This window comes from Ailuropoda melanoleuca, chromosome 14 (genome assembly GCF_002007445.2).
Source record: "Ailuropoda melanoleuca isolate Jingjing chromosome 14, ASM200744v2, whole genome shotgun sequence".
Classification (NCBI taxonomy): domain Eukaryota; kingdom Metazoa; phylum Chordata; class Mammalia; order Carnivora; family Ursidae; genus Ailuropoda; species Ailuropoda melanoleuca.
This window is the reverse complement of record NC_048231.1, coordinates 41847799-41866132: the sequence shown is the minus strand read 5'-3', so window position 1 is coordinate 41866132 and position 18334 is coordinate 41847799. Positions and strand designations below refer to the sequence as shown.

At 52.4% G+C, this 18334-nt stretch overlaps 1 protein-coding gene across 2 annotated transcripts in view; it reads right to left on the bottom strand.

Moving 5' to 3' along the window:
- CABIN1 (calcineurin binding protein 1) overlaps positions 1-17735 on the bottom strand; it is a 125024-nt gene extending 107289 nt beyond the window's left edge. For both annotated transcript variants that reach the window (XM_034642006.1, XM_034642007.1), the window contains exons 1-10: positions 17571-17735; positions 14270-14556; positions 13025-13193; positions 9948-10084; positions 9167-9384; positions 7766-7844; positions 6990-7177; positions 5994-6146; positions 4588-4782; positions 582-824 (exon numbers count right to left, since the gene is read on the bottom strand). In XM_034642006.1, the coding sequence (XP_034497897.1) occupies positions 582-824; positions 4588-4782; positions 5994-6146; positions 6990-7177; positions 7766-7844; positions 9167-9384; positions 9948-10084; positions 13025-13193; positions 14270-14556; positions 17571-17716 (1815 nt within the window). In that variant the 5' untranslated portion in view covers positions 17717-17735. The remainder of the gene's footprint in view (positions 1-581; positions 825-4587; positions 4783-5993; positions 6147-6989; positions 7178-7765; positions 7845-9166; positions 9385-9947; positions 10085-13024; positions 13194-14269; positions 14557-17570) is intronic.
- Between the last annotated feature and the right edge of the window lie 599 nt (positions 17736-18334).

Sequence of the window (18334 nt, the reverse complement as noted above, 5' to 3'; positions counted from 1 at the left end):
AACTGCACAGTTCAAAGAGGAGACAGCGGTGGCCTGGGCTAAGGCAGAGCACTGCAGACGGAGAGGAGGAACAAAGAATGTGGACGTTAAGGACATGGATTTGGCAGGACCTGTTGACGGCCTGAGTAGTTGTTGTCAGGAGAAAGAGCTTAAGGAAGGTTCCCTGGTATGAAGCTCACCTGGACAACATGGAGTGCTGTGACCACCCTTGGCTCTGAGAGCCAGGCTGATGTGGTGTGGTGGAGAGCCCCAGTGGGGACACAGAGGGCCTGGGGTCCCAGCCCCACCTCCTGCTCACTGCACACATATCAGGGCCTCCTGCTCTGAGCCTGATTCCACCCCTTGGGGAGGGGTGGTCTGCAAGAACCCTGTGGTGCCAAGTGCTCAGCACTCTCCACCCCCCAGACCCGACCGGCCCCAGGGAGGTGTGCAGCCAGTGCACAGCCACCCGCCACCTGCCACCCGAGGTGCCCACTCCCTGCAGCCAGAGCAGCCAACACATCCCCTTGGGATGCCGAGGTTGTAGTAAGCCGGTGAGCTATGAAGCAAGGGGATGTCCGCAAGAAGGAGAGGCGGGTTACCTGGATGAGATTGTTGGTGAGCCGGGTGAGGCCAGTGGAGGAAGACGATTCCTTCAGGATGCTGCCACTGTTGTCAGCCGAGAGCGCCTGCTCAATGCCCAGCAGCAGCTGGGTCACCGTGGCCACCCACTCCTCCTTGGCTGCAGACTCACTCACATTCACCATCTGCTGGACGGCCTCGTGCAAAGCCACGTCAGAGCACTCGAAACACTGTCGGTGGTCCTTTAGCCGGAGCAAGGAGTCCTGAGCACAGGGAGGGGCGAGGAGGTGGAGGAGGGCATACCACGAGAGGACCGTGATGGCACTCTCCATGCCTGGTCCTCAGGACTGAGGGGCAGTCCAAAAAGGGGAAGCGGAGGCGTTCCACAGGCCTTGAGGCATCTGTGAGGGGAAGCACAGCATGGCGTGTGCTAGCCAGAGGGCTTTCAGAAAGGGGCTTGACCTCTGTACCCCAGTTTCCTCATTTACAAAGCTGGGACACGGATGAGGCCACAGAGCCGGCGAGCAGCCAAGGTGAGACTGAGTGACCCCAGCACCTCTGTCAGCTCTCACCCCAAGCCACCGGGCCCCAGGCCACCCAGTCATGCACTCATCTGGCACCGTGGCTCTGGAGGGGTCTCGGCAGGGAGGGCAGGCTGCCAGGGAGGGACTCTCTCTGTGAAGGAGGGCAACCAGCCAGACGGCGCTGAGGTCACAGTTCGAAGAGTGCCCGCCGTCCCCAGGTGTGCAGGTGAAGCAAGGGACTGGGAGCAGGAACCGGGCTGCTGTACTAGCCCGCTCGGCACGTGCGGGAGCTCTCAGCACACCATGCGATTTTAAAACCTCCCCTTTGGGAGCCATTGCTTTTTGTGCAGCTCCCTCTCCTTTTGCTCCAGAACGTAACCCACTTAAGCATCTCAGTCTCAGCTGCTTTCATCCCCATGCTGCTGTGTGGGGAAACTCAGGCTGGCTGTGAATGTGCAGACGAGACAGGCGGCCTGTTAGAGCAGCAGGAAGCACCTGCTGCCCGCTGCCCTGTCAGGCTCTGCCCCTGCTGCAGCTGAGGCCGGGCCGCAGCCTCACACGATGGACGCCACTGCCACTCTCCGAAGTGACAGACAGGGGTGCCCCAAGCTGCCTTTGGGATGTGCTGCCATGTCTGAACACAGATCAAAACCACCTCTAATTTAAAAGCCCTAATTGCCAGGAAAACGGGGCCTGTGCTTCTTTAGAGAAAGCCAACACTCTTTAGCAGGAGGCCAGAGGCATGAAGCAGCCTATGGGGCACAGACATGGAACCCAAAGGCCCCAGCTGACCCCTCCGGATCAAACACCAATCATGCAAGGGGCAGGGGCTTATTCTGTAGCAGGATAAAGATTATAGACATGAAAGTGCAGCCAGCGCTGCCATGAAAGTCAGGGACAAGACAAGGACCCACCAGCAGTGCTCTAATGTGACATAATCCCCAGGGCTCAGGGCTAGAAAGAGCTCAAAAGCACAAGAATAACTGCCAACAAATGAGGAGACCAAATCACCGCCGACTGGGGCAACATGATCGTCTACCCCAAACAAGCAGAAACTATCAGAAATAATGGGAATGCAGCAAAGTGGCTAGATTTAAAATAAACATGCAAAAATCAACAGGGTTCCTATAAACCAGAAATGTACAGTTAGAAAATATAACGACCAACAAAAAGATCCTGCTCAAAGTCGCAACCAAAAATACCAAGAACTTAGAATCAATTGAACCAGGAAAAAACTACACAATTATATCGAAGAACATTAAGGGCAGCTTGCCTAAACAAGGAAAGAGAGCCATATACTGCTAGAAGGGAAGATTCCAAATCAGACCCCTCCGCAGACACATTCCATGAAAGCTAGATGAAGCACAATAAATGCAAAACTCACGTCACTAGAAGAAAGCAAAGGCAAATATACTTTTTATCTATTCGTTGACATGCTTCTTGTCTGCCTCCCTTCTAAAACAGAGGTTTGGCCAAAGGGGGCCTCTCTCCCCTGTCCAGTCGCAACCACACTACAGGAATTCAATCCATGTATGTGGAATGAGTGGACGAATATTCTTCCGGTCTTGGAAAGACTATCTAAGCATAATGAACAAAATCGCAAACTTTTAAAAATATAAGATTTAACAACATAAAACTCAAAACTCTTAAACGTCAAAAAAAAAAGCGCCACAATTTAAAAGCAACCTGAGAAAAAATATTTGCAACATTTGATGAAAGAAAGAATATCTTTAAAATGTAAAACATACTCCAAATCAATAAGAAAACACACCCCCTCAATGGGAAATTGAGGAAAAACCAAAAGTCACTCAAAATAAAAACCAGCTGCTTCCACAGCACTTGGCCCAGGCCTCACCACAGCCCTCTCAGGTATTAATGCCCACCCAACCCATCAGTGGAGTGCCCTGCCACACCCAGGGGCCCTGGACGACAGGAGCAGACTGACATCTCAACGCTGGGGCCATCTTAACATGCGCAGTGGGGTCTAGCCTCTCCCTCCTTCTCCCCAGCTAATGGCCTCCCTGGTACACCCAGCCATCCCTCCCATAGGCAGCCACGCTGGACACTCCTCCATCCCCCCCCAACCCACCCCCATGGTAACTGCCATGGTAACTGAGGTCAGAACATTTCATCCCTTGATCTTGGCATGGGCCAGCCTGACCCTCCTCTGTCAGGAACTGGAACCTCCCTTCCTCCCTCCCACCCTCCCTTTCCTTCCCGGAACCAACTCTATCCTCCCCTTTCACCAGGATGGAGATGCCTTCATCTGCTTCTACAGTTGCACCTCTTAACTGTTTCCCAGTTCGAGAAAGTTAATTGAGGGGCACCTGGGTGGCTCAGTCGTTAAGCGTCTGCCTTCGGCTCAGGGCGTGATCCCAGAGTCCTGGGATCGAGCCCCACATCAGGCTCCTCCACTGGGAGCCTGCTGCCTGCTTCTCCCCCTCCCACTCCCCCTGCCTGTGTTCCCTCTCTCACTGGCTGTCTCTCTCTCTCTGTCAAATAAATAAAATCTTAAAAAAAAAAAAAAAGCTAGATATAAGAAAAAAAAAAAAAAAGAAAGTTAATTGAAATGTCTCACATAATGGGAGCAAAAAGCCCGGGAGAAGATTGGGCTCTCTTTCCAAATTGAAGGGGAAGGACCCAGTAAGATAATAAATAAAACGTGATTAGTGTGTGGACCATAAGAGACAGGACACCAGACCACCCAACGCCCCTAAGCACATCATGTTTATCACCATCCGTGTTTATCATCCAACCCCACGCTTCCCAAGGATGACAGCACGGGTGAGAGCCAGCACCCACCCATACGGCACTTGCTACATGCCAGGCATGGTGCCAACACACAATAACTTGTAGAACCCCTGCAGTGGGCGTCTGAGGGATGGACAACGATTGTCTCCATTCTAGAGATGAGGAAGCAAGGCACAGAGAGATTGAGAAACTGCCTGGCACCCAGCAGATCCTGATGCCCAGTGCTCAGTAAGTGTTCGCCTCCTGAAGAAGGCAGGCACGGAGGCAGCCGAGGGGGCACACAGCTTCAAACACCACAGTGGTGTTCTTTTTTCCTCAACCACGTGATTGTACATGGGTATTTATTTGATCTTGATTATACTGTATAGTTTGTCTTTTTTAACATCTACTCAAGACTTAATTTCAAAGGTAATATAAAAGGACGGGCAGATGAACAAACAGGTGGATCGATGGGTGCCATCCTGACCACTCGTCCTTCCCCGTGGGCTAGGCAGACAATCCGATTCAAGTATTGGCTCACCTTGAGCCACATAGAACCCTGGAACCTGCACTCCTAGGTTCCAGCTCTCCCCCAGTCTTGGCCATGTCTTCTAACCAGCATCTTCCTGGGTGCCAGTCAGCAGTTTTTACTCCCATTTTTCTCTTCTAGGTGCGTGTTCTTGAGGGCCACATCAAAGCCTCCAGAGAAGAAACTCACAACCAAGCAAAGAAGGGACGAGGTCAGGGCAAGGGGGACCGTGGCAGCACACACCTGCAGCAGCAGCAGCTGGGCCGGCCTCTCCGGAATAGAAGTCATGAACTCCAGGTGTTTAGCCCGGTCAAATCCACTGGTACACAAGGTGGGGCGAAGCAGATGCACGACGGCCTTGTAGTCCCCAGCCTCGTAGAGCCGCTGAATCTCCTCCAGGGACTGGCACCGCTCCAGCGACTTCAGGTTCTTATCAATCTGGAAAAGGCCCAGACATGCTGCCCAATGACAAACCCCTCACATCCTCTCTGAATCCGGCCAGTGTCTGCATCTACTGGACCCAGCTGAGGAGTACGGAAGTAGACGCCGTATTAGTACACCAGCACTTACATTAAACAAACGCTTTATAAAAAGTCCTTCTATTAGGTAGCGCCTGGATGGCTCAGTTGTTAGGGTGCTTCTCCGTCTCCCTCTACCTGCCACTGCCCCTGCTTGTGCATGCTCTCTATCGAATAAATAAAAAATGAAATCTTAAAAAAAAAAAAGTACTTCTATTAAGGTCAAGGCACTTAATTCTTTTAAATACAAACAAAGCAAAAAATGGGGCGCCTAGCTGGCACAGTCAGAGGAGTACGTGACTCTTAATCTCAGGGTCGTGAATTCGAGCCCCACCTTGGGTATAGAGATTACTTAAGTACCTTAAAAAAATAGCAAAAAACAAAAACTACCCCAAAAACAGAGAGGTTTCAGAAAATTCTCTCCCAAAATACTTGGACAGCGAACCAGACTCCTGGAACCAAGGAACCAGAGGCCACTGGAGACTTGGGAGAGCCCTGGTCCAGAGGCTGACACACAGCCTTGTCCCACAGAAACCTCTCCTCGCAGGAATTCTGCTGTGACCCCCAGAACGAAGGCAGCAGGGGCACTGCACTTGGCCTTGCCCAGAAAATTAAAATTCTGTCAGAGTCTGAAGGCCACTCAGCTGTTGTGGATGTGTCATAGCTGTGGAACTGTGGCAGGGTCTGAGGCTGCGCAGTAAGAACAGGATCAGAACCGGACAGAGCCTGACATATGTGCCCCGTACTACTGACCCAACCCACTGCCAGACCAGCACTGCAGGCTTCTGCAGCAGTTTCCCTCTAATCCTGCTGGAGCTGTTGCAGCATGCAGCCCAGAGAGCTGAGCAATGATCACTCTAGATCTTACCAGGGAAGGGCTCCCTCCATTCCTGCCCTCTGCCAGCCAGACGAGCTGTCCCTCAGGGGGGTGTGCCCGCGAGTCCAAGGTGCCTTCATGCACCAGGGCTGCCTCACCCAGGCCCCCCCTTCACCCTACCCTGGAAGGAAGGAGCCCCGATCAGCACATGGGCCACTCTCCTGCTCCACACGGACATGGCAGGCCTGGTCTAACTGGGCCAATCCAGAATAAATCTTTGACCAAGAAAACCTCATTAAGTAACTCCCACTCACCTCCTCCAAGGAAACGACCGAATCATTGTAGAGGTTGGGCAGGCGGATGATGATGTCTCTCTGCTCAGTCCCTGCCTCAGCCTGGATGGCAGTGGAGCTCTGGAGCAGTTCTGTGCAGATGTCATAGTTCTCCAGGGCCTGCTCCATGTCTCCCTGGTCAGAGGAAAAGCAGTCAAGGGATAGGGGCAGAAGGAAGGAAACTGCCCGTGCTGTGCCATGTGCCTTACCTGCCTGATCCCACTAGACTGTAGGCACCAAGAGGGTGGTTTTGTCCAGTGACTGCTATACATTCTAATAGGGGGCCTGGCACACACCTGGGGCTCAACAAGTATTTGTTGAATGAATGAACAAACGAATGATCACTTCACACCACAATTCTAAGGAAAGGTATCTTTAACCCTATGTTGCAGATGAAGTCACTGAGGACACTTGAGGATGGCTGAGTGTCTTGTTCAAGATCATAAGCAAATAAATAGCAGAGCCAGGATTAGAACCTAGGCCTGTCCTAATTCCAGAACCAACTATGACCATCTTACTCATTCTACCACAGTACGCCAGGTACCTCCATGTGAGGTGCTGGGTAATAGCCAGTGCACCCTGGCCATCCAGACCAGGCTCTGAGAAGCCTTCTGAGAATTCATACAAGATAGGTGGTTTTCCCTTCTAGAAAGCTCTGGATCCATTTGTGCACTCATTCAGGCGCTCTCAGGAAAACAAAGGCAAAGGGTTCAAGACCCCAAGGCAATCCTGAGTGAGGAGGTCTACAGGGTGCACAGGAGATCCCTTCCAGAGCTCTGTGGTCGTGCTGATATGCTGTACAGACTGGGGGGCATGCTGGGATATCTGAGGTCTCAAGATTCCCCACCACATCCCACTTCGTCACGCTGAGCCCAGCGCTGGGCAGTTGTCACGTGCGCATGCACGCATATCCTCAACAATACATCCAGCTCTCTCCCCTCCCTTTGGGTATCAGGGAATGCTGACCACAGAACCAACCTGCAGTGCCAGGAACCGAGCCTTCAACCAATAAACGCGGACCACAAACTCCAGCCAGCCATCCTCAAACAGGTCCCGCTGGGATGAGGCAAACGACAGCTGTAGGAGGTCCCCCAGGAAGTGGGTTCCTGGGAAATCAGGCCCAAACCTGCCATTCACCACACCAGCAGGGCAGTTCCGAGGAGACACTGAAAACCATTCAGGCCAGAACAAGTCAACTTCATGTGTACACTCCAGCCACCCTTCTGCTCCCTGGAGGTTGCCCTCAGCCCTCACCACCCTGCTTTAGTGTCAGGAGTACCCTGAGCCCCCTGGAGCCTTACAGCTCTTCAAGTGGCAAGCATCAGAGAAGTCAGACAAATCAGACAGAGATGCAGAGACCCCGAGGGCCCACATTTTACATACTGAACTTTGTTCACCAGGTAGTGGTTTAAAAGTCAGAATGAGTCACATCATCTAGGAAAATTATTGGGACACATAAAGCGTCAGGTGATAACTTGAGAAATCTGAGATCCTACTTCCTTCAATCCTGAATAACAGAAAAAGCAGGCAGGTGGCTCCCTCTGGGGGCTCAGCTATAACTAACTACTTCTTGAGTGTCCGAAGGATTTCTCTGAGACCCTGGATTTTCCCTAATCCAACAAGCCAACCCAGGAAATGTGGCTACTGCAGATATAAGTCTGAATTCCATAGGTCAGGCTCCCCACTCCCATTTCCTCCTGGCTGCTGAGGGTTGAGAAAATTATTCCTACAACAGAATACAGAATGCCTCCTACCTGCAGAACTTCTGCCCTTGGTCAGCAGCCACTGGTCCAGCTGGAGCTCCATGCAGGAGAGAGACATCAACATCATATCCTGCAGGACAGGCACCAGGAGGTCAGGAATGGAGTCACAAAGAAGCATCAAAGGGTGAGGCATGGGATGAAATGAAACTAAAATTTACTTTGATAAAAATATAATTCTTTCTTCAATCTCCTTTCCATTTTATAATCAGTGGCTACTTGCCAGGACATAAAAAGAGGCACATGGATCTATACTGGGACAAGACTTGGGAGGAGCTGGAGACCTGTCTTCAGTCCTAAGGGACAGGCCTATGGAAGAAGCAGCTCTGTCACCTGCCAAATGTCAGGCCTGATGCTGCGTCCATACTATAGGACTCAAGCCTTAAAAGTGGCTGGGTAAGACATCACCTCCACAGTCACAAGGAAGCTGAGGTTCAGCAATAAGGAGGCACCTGCCAAGTGGGCAAAGCTGAGAAATAACCAACCTGGTTGGTCTGGAGACCAAAGCCTCACCTCCTCCAGCCACTTCACACTGCTCCTCAGGGAGCAGGCCTAATGGGCAGCAGCTGGCAGGATGCAGTCCCTGAGCTGTCCCTGTGGAGGGAGTATAGACTCACATGGCCCTCAGGACCTGCCAAACCCCCTGAGCTCTTCTACCTTCTGTGCCCCCAGCCAGAAAGACCACCAGATGGGCTCTAAAGGCTCCCAGTGCACCCTCCCGGGCATCCAGCCTTCCTCCTGTAACAGGAGAAGGGGACCAGAGCATCCAGTGTTCCCTTGAGCCTCAGGAAGCTCCGAATGGAGGAGCCTGTGGTACGGAGTGCAGTCAGCGGGTAGGCTGAGCCTGGGTCAGCCCCCTACTGACAGCAGGCCCCACCACTTCCCTAAGCAACCTATTTAGTCTCTGCACTTCTATCTTCTCACCCGCTAAAAAAATTGGTAACAGTCCCTGGCACCTGGAACACAGCTGAATGTTTCACTTTTGCCCACTCTCTCCACTGGCTCTCCTCCACCTCGGTAAGCCATCCCACCACCAGCCCTGGTGCCTGGGCCAGCCCTAGAAGCCCTGTCCACCATCTCATTCCCTCACCTCCACTTACAGCTCATCCTGTCAGCTCTACCTCCAGAACCTTCCACCCCACTGCCATCACTGTCACTCGCCCGGCAACAGCCTTCTAATGGCCCCGTGCCCACCCTCACCTCCGAGTGCAGCCTCCACTCAGCCACCAGGGATCTCTCTAGACACAAACCAGGTCCCATGACTCCCCAGAGGCCCAGGTTCTGGCCCACAAACGGATGCAGCCAAGCAGGCTCAACGGGACAGCAACCCCAGACCCAGAGAGGGTCCGCGTGCCCACCCCCCGGCCCCAGCCCTCCAGAGGCCCCCGGCCAGACCTTGATATGCTTGTTGCTGCAGTCCCTCAGCAGCGGGTTGGGCAGGCTGGTGCTGTGCCTCCTCCAGCTGTGATAGACGCCGAGCACAACCTCCGTGAGGCCCGGTGGCCACCTCAGCAGGAACTTCTGGCCCATGCTCTTCAGGTAGCGCATCATCAGCTCCAGGATGCCCCCGTTGGTCAGGTTCTCCAACAGGAACGCATGTACATCCTGCTTCTCTGCCCGGGGAGGGAGAAACAACTGACTTGAATGAAGCACCTTTCATGCCAGGGTCTCCCGTTTTCTTTGGGAGAAGAGAGAGGCAGGGGTGGGGCGGGGCAGGGCAGGCGCAGAGGCAGAAGAGCTCCTGTGTCCTCCCACACGGTGGTGCTGAGGCCAGGCTGCTGGGCCCCAACCCTGCCTCCAGCCCTCACCGGCTGGGAGCAAGCCTCTCTGCCCCCCCGCCCCGGGTCTGCGGTGGGTACTAGAGGGTCAACCTGCACGTCTGCCTCAGGATGCGCACTCAACAGCTGTGTCACGGGCCTCCACCATGCAAAGCCACGCCCCTGGCTTCGGCGGGAAGCACACATCCTTCAGGGAGCATGGTCAAGTATGAGCCTAACACTTCAGCAGACCTCCCAGCGGACCACGGAGCTCAGGCCCAAGACAAATAAACGCAAACCCCTGACCATGCTTTAAATATCACCCCAGAACCATTCTCCCAGAACAAAACCTAAGCAGGCTATAGGATAATGGGAGGAAGACTTCCCAACAGTGAATGATCAAGTTGCTCAATTCCTACCAGACTCCATGAACGTAGCCGAATCGTATGACAGTCGGTGAGGGCCGATGTTCGGGAAGCTCTGCAGTTTGGCTTCTGACTGGACTTCGTAAGTATTAAATGGGTCATCTTCCTCCTCGGGGTCCAGCTTTCTCAGCCTGCATGGAACACACCAAAATCACAAAAGCCATACCAACACATTCTGACACAAGCACTTGAATTCTTCCAATTAGAAAAATGAAAGAGGAAGACAGAAGAAGATGCCAATCAGCAAGCGGACAGAGGGGTCCAAAATCCAGGCCTCTGGGAGGCTCTGCCTCTTTCCATGCCTTTGTGAGCTGGCATCTAATCTATACCCTCACCCGTTCAGTCATTCCACCAAGAGGACTGTTGATTACTGAGCATGTGTCAGGCCCTGGACTTCAGCTATGAGTATGGCAAAGCCTGCCCACAGTAAGCTGGCCTTCTAAATGGGAGAGACAGACAATTAACAGAAACACAGAAACAAAGAGCCCAAATAAGGACCAACCACCACAGAGTGCTTAAGACAGAGGGTCAAAGGGAACATCCTTTGGAGAGCTGAATCAGGAAGGCTTCTCAGAGGGGATAATGTCCATGGACAGTGGAGGGGGAAAAGGTGCTGGCTGTGCAAAGAAGCAGGACAGGGACAGGTGGAGAGGCACAGGCCAGAAGAGCACCAGGTAGGTTCTAAGACCTAAGGGGAGCCCAGCAAGCAAGGAGAAAGTGGGGTGAGTGGAGTATGGGGGCACAGAAGGCCCTTCCGAGCTTAGGCCCTCCATGGCTCCCCACAAAGCCCTGGGCCTGGGGAGGACCATTCTTTCAGTACTTCCCAAGGACCACGTTTTGGCCAACCTGTAGCTTCCCCTCAACCAAGCAGCCCTGGGGCATAAACACATAAAACAGGGCACTCTTCAAGGGCTTCATTTATTTAGGCACACAACCCCCCCAGGGGTGACTACTCTGGGCAAGCTCTCACATTGCCCCTGCCTGGCCATTTGAAGAAGCAGATGGAAACCAACAATTAAAATAAAGATAAAGGAGGCATTCCACATAAAGAGGGCAAGAGGGGCGCCTGGCTGGCTCAGTGAGTAGAGCATGTAACTCTTGATCTCGGGTTATAAATTCAAGCCCCATGTTGGATGTAGAGATTACTTTTAAAAAACTTTTAGAGTGCCTGGGTGGCTCAGTCAGTTAAGTGTCTGCCTTCAGCTTGGGTCATGATCCTAGGGTCCTGGGATCAAGCCCCGAGTCAGGCTCCCTGCTCATCAGGGATAGCCTGCTTCTCCCTCTCCCTCTGCCGCTCCCCCTGCTTGTGGTCTCTTGCTCTCTCTCTAATAAATAAAATCTTAAAAAAAAAAAAAAAAAAGAGTAAGACCCTTTCAGCAGGGCTGAGGGGAAGATGGAGAAATGATGGGTCACTCAGATCCCTTGGCATCAGCAACCACAGCCCCATCCTGCAGCTCTCCTGAAGGGAGATCTGCTCCCGGCACTAACCCCGAGGAGGAATTTATCAGAGCACCAACCGTATCCTCCACTTACAGAGAACCACCTTGATTTCCAAGCACTTCACTTTCACCCCAGAAAGAAAGGCAACAAATGAGAAAACTGGGAATGTTGTCGTAAAATGGATTCACAATCCACCTAAAGCTTCTAGCTCCTCCTCTTGCTCGTGGATGTTGTCACCCCTGAAAATAAACTGTCACATGCCAAACCACCAGCTAAGGACTCCTGGTTAAAGATGCATATTGAGGGGCGCCTGGGTGGCACAGCGGTTGGGCGTCTGCCTTCGGCTCAGGGCGTGATCCCAGCGTTGCGGGATCGAGCCCCGCGTCGGGCTCCTCTGCTGGGAGCCTGCTTCTTCCTGTCCCACTCCCCCTGCTTGTGTTCCCTCTCTCGCTGTCTGTCTCTGTCAAATAAATAAATAAAATCTTTAAAAAAAAAAAAAAAGATGCATATTGAAGGGGACGTCTGGGTGGCTCAGTCGCTTAAATGTCTGCTTTTGGCTCAGGTCATGATCCCAGGGGCCTGGGATCAAGCCCTACATCAGGCTCCCTGCTCAGTGGGGAGCCTGCTTCTCCCTCTCCCTCTGCTATTCCCTTGGTTTGTTCTCCCTCCCTCTCTCTCTGTCAAATACATAAATAAAATCTTCAAAAAAAAAAAAGGATGCATACTGAACACACATGGTTAGCTCCCAAACTCCACTCCCGAAACTGTGAAGGCATAAAAAGGTACAGGGGATAGGAGAGGAAGCCCCAGCAGACAAGAAACATCCACCAAATGTCAGACAGCAGCAAGATGATGGAGCAGCAGAAACAGAACTGCTCTCTCCACTCAGCTAAGGGCAGGGGAGGAGGCATTAGGCCCATGCACTGGTACCATAAACAATGGTGGCTGGGATGGTTGAGTAATCGAGGGTTCTGGAGCCTCTGGAGGAGCTGGGAGACAAGGACAAAAAGCAGGAGCACTGGTGAAAACTGACTTAAGGAGCACAGGCGCCCAGGCACCTCCCAGCTAGGGGCAGCCTGGACCCTTCTCCTCCCGCAGGGCTTCTCTGAGAACACTAACCGGTGAAAGCAAGGAAGGATTTATAAGCCTGTCCTCCTCCTCCTCAGAATTCGAGGGAACCCTACTGAGCCTGGAGAAACCAAGCACATGCACACTTCCTGAAGTGGAACGGGTGCTCCCTTCTGTGGGGTTTCCCAGAGTCTGCACCCAAGAAGCAGCAGCCCTAGGCCTCCCAGCAAGTCGGTGTCTGTGTGTGCATGAGGACATGAGTGAGTGGCATCCAGCTCGGTGATCCATCCATCTCCTGAGGGCCCAGGGAGTATCTGGTTCTCTGAAAGATCTGTAAGTCATGATTCCTACCTTCAGGAAGTTCAGAGGGAGGAGAAGTGAGAAAAGCCCATATCCCAATCCAGTGAGATCTGTGCTTTGGCCATTGGCACAGATGTTATGGGAAAACAAAGGAGGTGCCCAGAGGAGGGGGAGGCAATGAAAAGAGAAACTTTATCCATGGTGTAGGCTGGAGGTTTGTAGGTTTGCTTGTTTTCACAAATGAGAAAAAGCGTGCATGGTACCTGGACGGCAAAAACTTCATCAGAAGCTCCTGGAAGTCTACCTTCTCTTCTTTCTTGCACTTGGTGTTTCGGACACGGGCAGACCGCCGCTTCGCTGTCTCTCCACTCTCTTCTGCAATCTTCTTCCGTTTTACTCCTTTCTTGGATTTATCTCCCCCAGAAATATCACCTTCACAAAGAGTGCAAACTGAAATCTTACAAGGGGCAGGGGTAAGACAACACACCACAGGCACATCAGTGCCCCTAATTTTCTAACTCTACCAGTGTGTTTCATCTTCATCTCCAAAGTTCAAAAAACCTCCCATCTTTTCTTTAACAAGAGTCCTGAGTAGACTTAATTTCAAATTCAAAACACTTGACTCACACTTTGTTCAAATTCCCTGAACCCACAAGCCAGATGTGAAGATTACTCTCCAGGGCTACAGAACACCAGGGTCTCCCGCAGTCCCTCCCCTAAACCCCTGCCGGCTGGCTGTGACAGCCTCTGGTGCATCAGTGCGTGTACTTGGGACATGACAGAGCAAGTGGCAGCAACACTAACTCTGCCCACCCCCCAGGACCTTCCGAGCACCCCATGACAGACGTGAACAAGAGAATCATGAGAATTATACAGAGAGCAGAGGGGTGTCATGTATGATTAAGCAAAAAAAAGTTAGAACCACCATACACACATTCATTCAGAAACTTGTTCAATGGCCAGATAGTGGTTTTTTTTTTTTCAGGGACATAGAAATCAAGAAAAGGCTTGGGAACTTTTGTCTGAAATTTTGTTACCACTTCATTGATAATAAAAATCAATAAAACCATTAAAAAATATACTACCACATATAGTGGTAACTTTGCTGACTTTCTTAAGGTCCAAAAACTCAGTGTCCTACAAGCAATGCATGGCCAGTAGCAGAGCAGGACCAGCAGAGGGCCCCGCCGGCTCACATGTTACAAGCGAGAGGAGCGCCCCCTCCGCCAGGACTTGGCAGCCAGGAGTTGAGCAGTCCCAAGAAGCTGCATTTCTGAGCTCTGACCCCCTCCCCTCAGCGGCCTCATTGCTGAAGTGGCTCCTAAGCAGCCACAGCCCTATGAGCAGGCTGGGCCTCCCCTGCAGAGCCGGGGGGCTCCCACTTAATAAACCTTGGGCCAGAAGCATCAGCAAGACCCATCCCTCTGGGGAGGCCAGGGCACCCCAACACCTACTCCTGCCCCACAAATGGGGCCTCTCCAAAAGCTGACCCCAGGAGGTCTCCTTACCCACAGGCACGCCGGTCTCCAATAGGCTGGGACTGTGCAGCGGGAAGCTGGCCGCGGCCACGGGGGCATAGGAGAGCACAGGTTCTGCCACAGCCACAGCCGGGCTGGCGGTGACGGGGCTGGGCTGGATCACGCTGACAGGTGCCACCACCACAGAAGACACCAGAGGCTGGCTGGGGTCCTGGTAGTCGGACAGGTCAATCCTCTTGCCAAGGCTGGGCCGCAAAGGCTCACAGGTGGTGAGGTGGTTGTACATGGCCAGCAAACTCTCTCCCAGGCACTTCCAGCTGCAAGGAGAGGGTCACCGCACCTGGTCAGCACCCAGCATTGGGTGTTCCAAGCACAGGGCCAGCTGGCCTACAGAGAGGCAGCAGAGATGGCCCCAAGGCTGCCATCTCCATGAGGGCAAGCAGGAGCGCTCATGGTTTTGTCATGTGGTTACAGACAAAATCCTGAGTCTAAAACCACTGAGATGGGACAGACCAAGCGGGAGCAGGGCCCAGCAGCCTCCTCCCCTCGCCCTGGCCCAAGCCCTGAAGCACCTCAGCCCCAGGCACCTTCAGACGCCACCAGACAGGCATGAAAACCACTGACTCACTTCAAAAGCTACTTCCCTACAAAGCCGAATTTTTAAATCATCTGTGAGTCCCCACACACCAAGACCATTGTGTGTTTTATTATGTGCCATGTTGTATGCTGTGTGATACGTGTTGCTTCACGTGTGTGTTTTATTGTGGTGTGGTGTGTTATGTTGTAGAGCGTCTCTTGTCTCATGTTTAACATTGTGTTATTTGTTGCACTGTGGTATGATATGATGTGGTATGATATATCCATCCACCCATCTCTGAATGGCTTCCCATGCTCTCAGGCTGAACACCACACCCTCAGCCTCATGGTGCTGCATGGCCTGACCTAGCCAACACACCTGGCCTCATCTCACACCCCACCCTCACCCCGACCCTCCCACCATGATAGCATTCTTTCAGTTCTGCAAACAAAATCAGACCCCTGGATACCACAGGACCTTTGCACAGGCTTCTCTCGGCCCCAAAACTAGGCCCTCACCCCAATCCCAGCCTCTCTGCCTGGTCAATGCCACTCCTCTGTCAGACTCTAACTCCAGTACCTAAGCCTTCCCTGACCCCCAAAGCAGTGCAGACCCCATTATGAGCTCCCCCCAAGGTGCTGTGCTCCTCTCCTCAAAGGGTTCATCAGCTTGGGGCATGTGCCTTTTCTTCTGGATGACTGACTACCCCTCAGATAGCCCCCAAAGAGGGACCACGCCCACCATGCTGAGTCCCCAGCACAGGGCATGGTGCCTGGCATGAAGCTGGCATCCAGTAAATGCTGAGGATAGAATGAAAATGGAAGATCTAAAATCCAGAATCTAACCAAACAGAGGCTCCTAGGAATGGAAGGGGTCTCCTACCATTTCTTTCCCTGTCTTCAGTAAACACTACATGCACCCGGGGAAGAATCTTACATCTAATGCCTTAAGTACACAATTTCATTTACTCATGCCTTGTCTAGTGGGCACTGAATAGACCAAACGGTGGCAAACTGTGGCCCACAGCCTGTTTTATATAGCCCACAAGCTAAGAGCCAGCTAAAGGGTTGTTACATACAACACACATACATGCACACACATACACACACACCCCAAGAAGAATATACAACAGAGACGGTACCTGGCCCACAAAGCCTAAAGCATTTACCACCTGGTCATTTGCGGGAGAAGTGTGCCCAGCCCTACGACAGACTGTGGTTATTTTAAAAGCCCAAACCCTTTTCCTCCCAGAGAGGGACTGTACACCATTCCTCTAGTAACCCAATCCCAGAATTCACTGCCAAGCAAGGCTTCCTCCAGCCTAGCCCATCTCCCTCATGCTTCCCTTTGGCCTTCCCTGCGCATGAGGGTGGCCACCACACCAGTTCACAGCTTCTCTAGTCCTATCACCAGGACCCTCTCCAGCCCTCTCCAGCGTTCTCAGGCCTTCCCCTCCTGCTCTGTAACGGGGAGGCACTCAGGGCTCTTCCCAAACTCCCAAATGTCTCAGCTAGGGAGTCCACACTCAGACAGGATGAGGCTCCTGACCCAGCTGACAAAATAATGGGAAGGGCATCTGACAAGAGTCTGAGAGTAGCCCCAACTTCCTGACCATGTCAGGGTCCGGGCGGGAAGACATTCCTGGGACACTCAACATACACAGGCAGTTGTACCACAGATCAAAAGCAGCCCCTCCTGAGTGTGTGCAGAAATGCTGGTTCTGTGCTGGCCCCCAGCTGTTTATTTCACTATCACAACAACTCTGTAAGAGAGGGTTGTTCTCCCTGCTTTTAGAAGTGGCATGTAGCAGGGCGCCTGGGTGGCGCAGTCGTTCATTAAGCATCTGCCTTCGGCTCAGGGCGTGATCCTGGCATTCTGGGATTGAGCCCCACATCAGGCTTCTCCACTAGGAGCCTGCTTCTTCCTCTCCCACTCCCCCTGCTTGTGTTCCCTCTCTTGCTGGCTGTCTCTGTCAAATAAATAAATAAAATCTTTAAAAAAAAAAAAAAAAGAAGTGGCATGTAGCATCCTAGGGTCACCCACTTAGGGGTGCCAGGACTGGCCCCAGGTCTGTCTGATCCAGGGTGGGAGCCACAGACCACTATGGGACAATGCCCCTGAGTATGAGAACACTGCTGTCAAGGCATGCTAAATTTAAAGAGTCAAGATTTGAAGTCAGAATTTTAAAAACAAAAACCACACACCAAATCACACTAAGGGGCTGAGTGATCCCAGCTCTGGGAAGCTGCCAATACCAGTTTTCCCTTCCCTGGGGGGCCTCTCACACACTGTTGGGACTCACAAGGGCTATGCGGAGGCCCATTCTCCAGCGCACCCCGCGTGGCCCTGGAGGGAGAGCAGGGGCTCAAGAGCCATGGAGCCCACATCTGGGATCAACTCCAGACTCTCCATTCACCATCTGACTGCTCTGAACCTAGTTCCCGCCTGTCCAGTGCTTGGCAAATGTTACTTTCCTTTTCCCCTCTGGGAAGGGCAGACTGAGAGGGGGCCTGCAGGGATGTGGCAGGTGGCTGGCATCAAGAACGCAACAGCAAAGAGAGACTTCAGCTGGGCATACTTGGGAGAGTCCTGGCCTGCCTCTTGGTGGCCAAAAGCACGTGCGCGCCTCTAGGTGTCTGTCTGGCGTGCACCCGACCCCCACTCACATCAGCCCAGCAGCAGGCCTCAGGGCCTCTCCCTCCTGCGCAGGCCCCAGAGGCTGACCCAGCACCCCCAGAGAGCCGGGTGACCTACGTGAAGAAGGGGATGGGCTGCACCAGCTTCAGGTCTGGCTCCTTCTCCCGCATGGTCAGCGCTTGTCGCTTCTTCCGCAGCCCCAGGGCCTCCTCTACAATGGCCTGCGTCTCAGCTGCGCTTACCGACACATCGTGGATTGACATGTCACTAAAAGCGTGTGAGACAGAGAGAAATTACAATGTTACAAACTAGAGCCAAGGCTGAAATTTTACAGACAGGGATGCAGTTAAGTTAATACCCGTTAATCTGTATTAATTCTTCTACAAATAAAATAACCCCTTGAGTCTGGCCTCTAAGGGCATTAATTAGCATTCTTAATACCCACATACAATACAAGTGACTAATACACTTTGTTCCCTCTACAATTCAAAATTGAGCAAAGGGCTTTCATACGTATTAACAATATCACAGTAATGTCAGAAAAGCCACAGAAAAAGAAAACCTTGCTCTCAATTATTTACAGAGAATTGTAAAAGAATGTAACTTACCCATCTTGCCCAGCCCAAAAGTCATCTGACTAACCTCAGCTCACCAAAGTCCCTGGTATAGCCCAACGACAGAAAGGGCAGGGGTTTTGAGGCCTCAGGGCCCTCCCACAGACACACCTCCACCTGAGGTGGCCCGGAAATACCTGCCCTGCCCCTCTGTCCTGACGCCTCTCAGCAGGGCTCTACCACAAAGCCACTTGCTTATGGATTTACTTTTCCATTTTATCTCTCTCTTAAGATGGTTAGTACCATCAGGACAGATATGAACAAGAA